This window comes from Oncorhynchus nerka, linkage group LG24 (assembly GCF_034236695.1).
Source record: "Oncorhynchus nerka isolate Pitt River linkage group LG24, Oner_Uvic_2.0, whole genome shotgun sequence".
NCBI classification, from domain to species: domain Eukaryota; kingdom Metazoa; phylum Chordata; class Actinopteri; order Salmoniformes; family Salmonidae; genus Oncorhynchus; species Oncorhynchus nerka.
Genome location: NC_088419.1, coordinates 9,372,419 through 9,384,532, shown reverse-complemented (window position 1 = coordinate 9,384,532; position 12,114 = coordinate 9,372,419). Strand labels below are relative to the sequence as shown.

Sequence of the window (12,114 nt, the reverse complement as noted above, 5' to 3'; positions counted from 1 at the left end):
ATAGATAATTCTTCGTGTTGTTGTTTGTTTAGTGTTTTCCAATTTTCCCAGAAGTGGTTAGAGTCTATGGATTCTTCAATTGCATTGAGCTGATTTCTGACATGCTGTTCCTTCTTTTCCGTAGTGTATTTCTGTATTGTTTTAGTGATTCACCATAGTGAAGGCGTAGACTCAGGTTTTCCGGGTCTCTATGTTTTTGGTTGGACAGGTTTCTCAATTTCTTTCTTAGATTTTTGCATTCTTCATCAAACCATTTGTCATTATTGTTAATTTTCTTCGGTTTTCTATTTGAGATTTTTAGATTTGATAGGGAAGCTGAGAGGTCAAATATACTGTTAAGATTTTCTACTGCCAGGTTTACACCTTCACTATTACAGTGGAACGTTTTACCCAGGAAATTGTCTAAAAGGGATTGAATTTGTTGTTGCCTAATTGTTTTTTTGGTAGGTTTCCAAACTGCATTCCTTCCATCTATAGCATTTCTTAATGTTACTCAGTTCCTTTGGCTTTGATGCCTCATGATTGAGTATTGCTCTGTTTAAGTAGACTGTGATTTTGCTGTGGTCTGATAGGGGTGTCAGTGGGCTGACTGTGAACGCTCTGAGAGATTCTGGGTTGAGGTCTCTCTCTCTCTCTCTCTCTCCCCCTGTCTCTCTCTCTCTCTCTCTCCTCTCTCTCTGTCCCTCCCCCCTCCCCAGCTATCTATCTGTGCAAGAGGACCATGCAGAACAAGACTCGTCTGGAGCTGGCTGATTATGAGGCGGTGGGTACTTTCCAAATGACACGCTGTATCCTATACAGTGCAATAATTTAGTATCTATAGATTATAGTATCAAACAATATGACTGTCTGACTGTAACTGGAAACACGACATGTTTTTTCCCCCATTTCAATAAGCCCTGGCTGATACAGGTAGTGAAACCAGCCAACATAAACTTCAAGGTTCAGTTGATTTGCAATTTGACACTCTGCTAGGTGGCTGTGGGTGGGGTGCTCATGGTCCTCTCTCTCTCTCCCTCCCTCTCCCCCTACCACCTCTCTCTCTCTCTCTACCTCCCTCTCCCCAATCCTCGCCCTCCCTTCATCCCTCCCTCCCTTTATCCCTCTCCCCCTACCACCTCTCCCTCCCTTTATCCCTCCCCCTACCACCCCTCCTCCCTCCCTTTATCCCTCTCCCCCTACCACCTCCCTCCCTCCCTTTATCCCTCTCCCCCTACCACCTCTCTCTCTCCCTCCCTTCCTCCCTTTATCCCCCTCCCCCTACCACCTCCCTCCCTCCCTCCTGTCTCTCTCCCTCCCCACCACCTCCCTCCCCCACCACCTCTCTCCCCCACTCCATCTCTCCATGAATCAGGAGAACCTAGCCAGACTACAGAGAGCCTTCACTAGGAAGTGGGAGTTTGTCTTCATGCAGGCCGAGGCTCAGGTCAAGTAAGTCAAGTTTTGTGTGTGTGTGTGTGTTTCTGTATGTGTGTCTGTGTTTCTGTGTGTGTGTATGTGTGTCTGTGTTTCTGTGTGTGTGTGTCTGTGTTTCTGTGTGTGTGTGTTTCTGTGTGTGTGTCTGTGTTTCTGTATGTGTGTCTGTGTTTCTGTGTGTGTGTATGTGTGTCTGTGTTTCTGTGTGTGTGTGTGTGTGTCTGTGTTTCTGTGTGTGTGTCTGTGTTTCTGTGTGTGTGTCTGTGTTTCTCTGCGTGTGTGTGTGTTTCTGTGTGTGTGTGTCTGTGTTTCTGTGTGTGTGTCTGTGTTTCTCTGCGTGTGTGTGTGTGCGCATGGGTGTGTGCGTGTGTGTGTGCGTGTGTGCGTGTGTTCGTTTCAACCGCCTCTTCTTTATGAGCCAGACGTCCCTCCTAATCTGATTGGTCATGAAAACCTGTTCTGACCATCAGATGCCGTTTCACACCTTAATTAGGAACAACAAGAATCAGGAATCATGGGAGGAGAGACATTTGTCTCAAATGACACCCTACACTGCATTACTTCTGGTGAAAAGTAGTGCACTATATAGGGAATAGGGTGCCAATTGGTACAGGGTGCAGTGTGGAGCGCTGAGCGAGCGTCGGGGTGTGTGTGTGTGTGAGCGTTAGTGTACAGCTCTGTGTAAATGCCAGTTATATAAGGGGAAAGTGGCACCGATGGAAATGAATTTGCTGTGCTCTGCTCTGAGGCAGGGAGTCAGGCTGCGACTTCGACAGGTTCTTCTGTTCTTCTTAATACGACCACAGTGTGTGTGTGTGTGTGTGTGTGTGTGTGTGTGTGTGTGTGTGTGTGTGTGTGTGTGTGTGTGTGTGTGTGTGTGTGTGTGTGTGTGTGTGTGTGTGTGTGTGTGTGTGTGTGTGTGTGTGTGTGTGTGTGTGTGTGTGTGTGTGTTTTCTTTTTGATACATTACAAAGTGTATTGTATTTGTGGAGAGGTTTTTCTATTAGAAATTAAACACCCTTAGGCTATGTCTAACACTCTCTTCTTCTCTCACGGTCTCTTTCTCTCTCTTTATCTCCCCATTCTCTCTTTCCCTCCCCATTCCCTCCCTCCCTCCCTCCCTCCCTCCCTCTCTCTCTCTTGCTCTCTCTCTCGCTCTCTCTCTCTGTCTCTCTCTCTCTCTCTCTCTCTCTGTCTCTCTCTGTCTCTCACTATGTCTCTCTGTCTCTCTCTCTCTCTCTATGTATCTCTCTCTCTCTCTCTCTCTCTCTCTCTCCCTTCCTTCCTCCCTCTCCTCCTCCAGGATCGACACGAAAAAGGATAGAATTGAGAGGAAGATTCTAGACAGTCAAGAAAGAGCTTTCTGGGATGTCCACAGGCCTGTGGTATGTGTGTTTTGAAATATTTCTGCACCTGGACTTGCCCAATAAAACCCCAGAGACAGCAGGAGCGGTAGAGATACTCATATTAATGATCGGCTATGAAAAGCCAACTGATATTTACTCCTGAGGTGCTGACTTGCTGCACCCTCGACAACTACTGTGATTATTATTATTATTTGACCCTGCTGGTCATTTATGAACATTTGAACATCTTGGCCATGTTCTGTTATAATCTCCACCTGGCAGAGCCAGAAGAGGACTGGTCACCCCTCATAGCCTGGTTCCTCTCTAGGTTTCTTCCTAGGTTTTGGCCTTTCTAGGGAGTTTTTCCTAGCCACCGTGCTTCTACACCTGCATTGCTTGCTGTTTGGGGGTTTTGGGCTGGGTTTCTGTAGAGCACTTTGAAATATCAGCTGATGTAAAAAGGGCTTTATAAATACATTTTGAAAATGTTTTCTTATGCCTGCTGGTCCTCTATGATCTACAGCCAGGTTGTGTGAACGTCACAGAGATGGACATCAGGAAATGCAGACGTATGAAGAACCCACAGAGAGTCAAGAAGGTATGGATAGGAAGGACTAGATTCACTAGACTGTGGATAGAACTATAGATTGGTGTTGTGCGTGGGTCCCAAGAAAAAGTCAGACTTTACACAAAAACGTTTAGAAACGTTTTTGAGGACTGGGATAGTAACATGCTACTTTTCTCTCTCTCCTGTCTTCTCCTTCATTTCTATCTTCCTCCCCCTGTCCAGTCAGTGTATGGACTGATAGAGGAGGGTCGGTCACAGAGCCCGGTACACAGACCCTCACAACTAGCCAGGAAAGGCACCAAAGAGGATGTGGAGAAAGAGGTACTTCTGTGTGTTCTATTGGATGTTCTATTAGATGTTCTATTAGATGTTGGATGTTGTATTGGATGTTCTATTGGATGTTGGATGTTCTATTAGATGTTGTATTGGATGTTCTATTGGATGTTGGATGTTCTATTAGATGTTCTATTGGATGTTCTATTAGATAGATGTTCTATTGGATGTTCTATTGGATGTTCTATTAGATGTTGGATGTTCTATTAAATGTTGATGTTCTATTAGATGTTGGATGTTCTATTAGATGTTGGATGTTCTATTAGATGTTCTATTAGATGTTCTATTGGATGTTCTATTGGATGTTCTATTAGATGTTGGATGTTCTATTAGATGTTCTATTGGATGTTCTATTAGATGTTCTATTAGATGTTCTATTAGATGTTCTATTGGATGTTCTATTAGATGTTGGATGTTCTATTGGATGTTCTATTAGATGTTGGATGTTCTATTAGATGTTCTATTGGATGTTCTATTGGATGTTCTATTAGATGCTGGATGTTATATTAGATGTTGTATTGGATGTTCTATTAGATGTTCTATTGGATGTGGATGTTCTATTAGATGTTGGATTGGATGTTGTATTGGATGTTGTATTGGATGTTGTATTATATGTTCTATTGGATGTTCTATTGGATGTTATGTTGGATGTTCTATTAGATGTCGGATGTTCTATTAGATGTTCTATTTGATGTTGGATTTTTTCTTAGATGTTCTATTGCATGTTCTTTTAGATGTTCTATTGGTTGTTCGATGTTCTTTTGGAGGTTCTATTGGGTATTTTATTGGATGTTGGATGTTGATGTTCTATTGGATGTTCTATTGGATGTTCTGGGTCTCTCCAGAGATGTTTGATCAGGTTAAAATCTGGGCTCTGGCTGGGCCACTCAAGGACATTCAGAGACTTGTCCCGAAGCCACACCTGCATTGTCTCGGCTGTGTGTTTAGGGTCATTGTCCTGTTGGAAGGTGAACCTTCACCCCAGTCTGAGGTCCTGAGCTCACTGGAGCAGGTTTTCACCAAGGATCTTTTTGTACTTTGCTCCGTTCATCTCTCCCTCGATCCTGACTGGTCTCCCAGTCCCTGCCGCTGAAAAACATCCCCACAGCATGATGCTGCCACCACCATGCTTCACTGTAGGGATGGTGGCAGGTTTCCTCCAGACGTGACGCTTGGCATTCAGGCCAAAGAGTTCAATCTTGGTTTCATCAGACCAGAGAATCTTGTTTCTCATGGTCTGAGAGACTTTAGGTGCAATTTGGCAAACTCCAAGTGGGTTGTCATGTATCTTTTACTGAGGAGTGGCTTCCTTCTGGCCACTTTACCATAAAGTCCTGATTGGTGGTGCTGCAGAGATGGTTGTCCTTCTGGAAGGTTCTCCCATCTCCACAGAGGAACTCTGGAGCTCTTTCAGAGTGACCATCGGGTTCTTGGTCACCTCTCTGACCAAGATTCTTCTCCCTGATTGCTTAGTTTTTCCAGGCGGCCAGCTCTAGGAAGTCTTTGCAGTTCCAAACTTCTTCCATTTAAAATTGATGGGGGTCACTATGTTCTTGGGGACCTTCAATGCTGCAGAAATGTTTTGGTACCCTTCCCCAGATATGTGCCTAGACACAATCCTGTCTCGGAGCTCTGCGACAATTCCTTCAACCTCATGGCTTGGTTTTTACTCAGACATGCACTGTCAACTGAGAGACCTTATATAGACAGGTGTGTGCCTTTCCAAATCATGTCCAATCAATTGAATTTACCACAGGTGGACTCCAATAAAGATGTAGAAACATCTCAAGGATGATCAATAGAAACAGGATGCACCTGAGCTCAATTTAGAGTCTCATAGCAAACGGTCTGAATACTTATGTGAATATGGTATTTCAGTTTTTAGATTTTTTTATACATTTCCAAAAAAAAAAAAAAAAAGTTTTTCCTTTGTCATTACGGGGTATTGTGATGTCATTACGGGGTATTGTGATGTCATTACGGGGTATTGTGATGTCATTACGGGGTATTGTGATGTCATTACGGGGTATTGTGATGTCATTACAGGGTATTGTGATGTCATTACGGGGTATTGTGATGTCATTACGGGGTATTGTGTGTAGATTGATCAGGGGGAAAAATGTATTCAATCCATTTTAGAATAAGGCTGTAACGTAACGAAATATGGAAAAAAAAGTCAAGTGGTCTGAATACATTACGAATGCACTGTACCAATTAGAAACCAGTTTTAATCATAATCGATGAATAATGAGGACTATTGCTTCTCCTCCTCAGATTGTGTTTCTTAACAGCCAGTTGGACCGACACTGTATAAAGGTTTCAAAAGTCGCTGAGAGGTAGGTATGAGCAAAGCTCCACCATCTCACCTATAAAACAGTTCCTGTCATAAAGCACTTTGACCTTGATAAATCAACACGTGTATATTTTATCAACCTGTTTGGAATTCCAGAGCCCTGAATAGAAGAACCCCCCCCCCGTTTCTTTTTCTGAACCGCAATAATAGCCATGGAGGACAAAAAAAAATACTACGATTTTGGGGAATTTTCACGAAATGTAATCCATAAAATGTTCCTTTAGAGAAGGGATTGTTGACCTATATTTATATCTAAAAGCCTAATTGAGAAACAATTGATCAAAGTTTCATCTGTAGAACCTACAAAAAATTAAAAAAAATTTAATGATAAAATTATACATTTAAAAATTAGCATAAATTGGTGTCATATAAAGCTTGCTCTGTAATATGACTAGTATTTTGATCATAATACCAATTTTCTTATGTTAATTAATTTATTATATATTATTATATATATTATATATATTATGATTTGTCAAACATAATATAGTCTATGGGCACAGAGTGGGGATGTCTGCAACTTAATTTGTAAACATTACCATCAGAGTGAATGACATTACCATCAGAGTGAATGACATTACCATCAGAGTGAATGGGAAAATGGATTCAAAATGGTTGCCCTATGCTGGTGATTTGCAGGATGTAAAATGTCATCTGTAATTGTTTACATCTCTCTATAAAATGGCCCATAACTTTTAAACTAGTAGAAGTCTCACTCTGGAACTTTGAAATGCTCATAGAATATGTTGTGTTTAACGATATATTGAAAAATTAGCTAAATAAAAAAAAAATACATTTTCAATATTCATATTTATACCGTTCAAAAGTTTGGGGTCACTTAGAAATGTCCTTGTTTTTGAAAGAAAAGCACATTTCTTGTCCATTAAAAATAACATCAAATGGATCAGAAATACAGTGTAGATATTGTTGATGTTGTAAATTACTATTGCAGCTGGAAACGGCAGACTTTTTATGGAATATCTACATAGACGTACAGAGGCCCATTATCAGCAACCATCACTCCTGTGTTCCAATGGCACGTTGTGTTAGCTAATCCAAGTTTATCATTTTAAAAGGCTCATTGATCATTAGAAATCCATTTTGCAATTATCTTAGCACAGCTGAAAACTATTGATCTGATTAAAAGAAGCAATAAAACTGTCCTTCTTTAGACTAGTTGAGTATCTGGAGCATCAGCATTTGTGGGTTCGATTACAGGCTCAAAATGGCCAGAAACAAATAACTTTCTTCTGAAACTCGTCAGTCTATTCTTGTTCTGAGATATGAAGGCTATTCCAATGCTAGATATTTTCCACCATCATTTGCAAATAAATTCATTAAAAATGTGACTTTCTGGATTTTTTTTTCTCTCATTTTGTCTGTCATAGTTGAAGTGTACCTAATGAAAATGACAGGCCTCTCTCATCTTTTTTAAGTGGGAGAACTTGCACAATTGGAGGCTGACTAAATACTTTTTTTTGCCCCACTGTATATCTCAATTGTCAGTAGAAACTACACTTTGTTTAAGCAAGTCAGCCATGTCAGCTATGTTTTTTTTAAAGGCAGTAAATGAAATCGTCACTGCCCTACACTCTACCCAAATTATTGTACATTTATTGTCCCCCTCTACAATCAAATGTACACTTTTGGGTCCACAATCTGTTTGACCAAATTATTTCATACTTCCAGATCAGATCCACCCTTTTATTTTACTAGGCAAGTCAGTTAAGAACAAATTCTTATTTTCAAGGACGGCCTAGGAACAGAGGGTTAACTGCCTGTTCAGGGGCAGAATGACAGATTTGTACCTTGTCAGCTCGGGGGTTTGAACTTGCAACCTTCCGGTTACTAGTCCAATGCTCTAACCACTAGGCTACGCTGCCGACCCTACCAAACTTCCCTGCTAAAACATACTGTAGGTCTGTCTGTCTGTCTGTCTGCCGCCTTTTTCGTTGTCACAGCCTAAATGCCAATCACCAAACAAGGGGACTAATGCAAGTGTGGTTTAAATCAATTTTAGTACGTGCTGTCAAAAGGCTGCATTCTGCAATCGGGACAGGAGTTACAGCCACCTAATTTTGTTGACAACATTGTACATAACACAGCACTACCGTAACACAACACTACCGTAACACAGCACTACCATAACACAACACTACCATGACACAACACTACCATGACACAGCACTACCATGACACAGCACTACATTAACACAGCACTACCGTAACACAGCACTACCATGACACAGCACTACCATAACACAGCACTACCACGACACAACACTACCATGACACAGCACTACCATGACACAACACTACCATGACACAACACTACCATGACACAGCACTACATTAACACAACACTACCGTAACACAGCACTACCACGACACAACACTACCATGACACAGCACTACCATGACACAACACTACCATGACACAGCACTACATTAACACAACACTACCATGACACAACACTACCACGACACAACACTACCATGACACAGCACTACCATAACACAGCACTACCATGACACAACACTACCATGACACAACACTACCACGACACAGCACTACCATGACACAACACTACCGTAACACTACCACGCACTACCATGACACAACACTACCACGACACAACACTACCATGACACAACACTACCACGACACAACACTACCATGACACAACACTACCACGACACAACACTACCATGACACAGCACTACCATGACACAACACTACCATGACACAACACAGCACTACCATGACACAACACTACCATGACACAACACTACCATGACACAACACTACCATGACACAACACAGCACTACCATGACACAGCACTACCATGACACAACACTACCATGACACAACACTACCATGACACAACACTACCATGACACAACACAACACTACCATGACACAACACAACACTACCATGACACAGCACTACTATAACACAACACTACCATGACACAACACTACCATGACACAGCACTACCATGACACAACACAACACTACCATAACACAGCACTACCATGACACAACACTACCATAACACAACACTACCATGACACAACACTACCATGACACAACACTACCATAACACAACACTACCATGACACAACACTACCATGACACAACACTACCATAACACAACACTACCATGACACAACACTACCATGACACAACACTACCATAACACAGCACTACCATGACACAACACTACCATGACACAACACTACCATGACACAACACTACCATGACACATACCACACAACACTACCATGACACAACACTACCATAACACAACACTACCATGACACAACACTACCATGACACAACACTACCATAACACAACACTACCATGACACAACACTACCATGACACAACACTACCATAACACAACACTACCATGACACAACACAACACTACCATGACACAACACTACCATGACACAACACTACCATGACACAACACTACACTACCATGACACAACACTACCATGACACAACACAACACTGACACAACACTACCATAACACAACACTACCATGACACAGCACTACCATGACACAACACACTACCATGACACAACACTACCATGACACAACACTACCATGACACAACACTACCATGACACAACACTACCATGACACAACACTACCATGACACAACACTACCATGACACAACACTACCATGACACAACACTACCATGACACAACACTACCATGACACAACACTACCATAACACAACACTACCATGACACAACACAACACTACCATGACACAACACTACCATGACACAACACAACACTACCATGACACAACACTACCATAACACAACACTACCATGACACAACACTACCATGACACAACACTACCATGACACAACACTACCATGACACAACACTACCATGACACAACACTACCATGACACAACACTACCATGACACAACACAACACTACCATGACACAACACTACCATGACACAACACTACCATGACACAACACTACCATGACACAACACTACCATGACACAACACTACCATGACACAACACTACCATGACACAACACTACCATGACACAACACAACACTACCATGACACAGCACTACCATGACACAACACTACCATGACACAACACTACCATGACACAACACTACCATAACACAACACTACCATGCACTACACATGACACAACACTACAACACAACACTACCATGACACAGCACTACCATGACACAACACAACACTACCATGACACAACACTACCATGACACAGCACTACCATGACACAACACTACCATGACACAACACTACCATGACACAGCACTACCATGACACAACACTACCATGACACAGCACTACCATGACACAACACTACCATGACACAGCACTACCATGACACAGCACTACCATGACACAGCACTACCATGACACAACACTACCATGACACAGCACTACCATAACACAGCACTACCATAACACAGCACTACCATGACACAGCACTACCATAACACAACACTACCATAACACAGCACTACCATGACACAACACTACCATGACACAACACTACCATGACACAACACTACCATAACACAACACTACCATGACACAACACTACCATGACACAACACTACCATGACACAACACTACCATAACACAGCACTACCATGACACAGCACTACCATGACACAACACTACCATAACACAACACTACCATGACACAACACTACCATGACACAGCACACCATGACACAACACTACCATGACACAACACTACCATAACACAACACTACCATGACACAACACTACCATGACACAACACTACCATAACACAACACTACCATGACACAACACTACCATGACACAACACTACCATAACACAACACTACCATGACACAACACTACCATGACACAACACTACCATAACACAACACTACCATGACACAACACTACCATGACACAACACTACCATAACACAACACTACCATGACACAGCACTACCATGACACAACACTACCATGACACAGCACTACCATAACACAGCACTACCATAACACAGCACTACCATGACACAGCACTACCATAACACAACACTACCATGACACAACACTACCATAACACAGCACTACCATGACACAACACTACCATGACACAACACTACCATGACACAACACTACCATGACACAGCACTACCATGACACAACACTACCATGACACAACACTACCATGACACAACACTACCATGACACAACACTACCATGACACAACACTACCATAACACAACACTACCATGACACAACACTACCATAACACAGCACTACCATGACACAACACTACCATGACACAACACTACCATAACACAACACTACCATAACACAGCACAACACTACCATGACACAGCACTACCATGACACAGCACTACCATAACACAACACTACCATGACACAACACTACCATAACACAACACTACCATGACACAGCACTACATTAACACAGCACTACCATGACACAGCACTACCATAACACAACACAACACTACCATGACACAGCACTACCATGACACAACACTACCATGACACAACACAACACTACCATGACACAGCACTACCATAACACAACACTACCATGACACAACACAACACTACCATGACACAGCACTACTATAACACAACACTACCATAACACAACACTACCATGACACAACACTACCATAACACAACACTACCATGACACAACACTACCATGACACAACACTACCATGACACAACACTACCATGACACAACACAACACTACCATGACACAACACAACACTACCGTAACACAACACTACCATAACACAACACTACCATGACACAACACTACCATAACACAACACTACCATGACACAACACTACCATGACACAACACTACCATGACACAACACAACACTACCATGACACAACACTACCATGACACAACACAACACTACCATGACACAACACAACACTACCATGACACAACACTACCATGACACAACACAACACTACCATGACACAACACAACACTACCATGACACAACACTACCATGACACAACACTACCATGACACA

The 12,114-nt window shown here is 42.2% G+C and overlaps 1 protein-coding gene across 1 annotated transcript in view; it reads left to right on the top strand.

Moving 5' to 3' along the window:
* LOC115116056 (regulator of G-protein signaling 6-like) overlaps positions 1-12,114 on the top strand; it is a 146,439-nt gene that overhangs the window by 115,047 nt on the left and 19,278 nt on the right. Inside the window, exons 6-11 of the mRNA XM_065009426.1 lie at positions 699-763; positions 1,355-1,431; positions 2,720-2,801; positions 3,286-3,360; positions 3,553-3,651; positions 5,938-5,999. Coding sequence (XP_064865498.1) covers positions 699-763; positions 1,355-1,431; positions 2,720-2,801; positions 3,286-3,360; positions 3,553-3,651; positions 5,938-5,999 — 460 coding nt within the window. The remainder of the gene's footprint in view (positions 1-698; positions 764-1,354; positions 1,432-2,719; positions 2,802-3,285; positions 3,361-3,552; positions 3,652-5,937; positions 6,000-12,114) is intronic.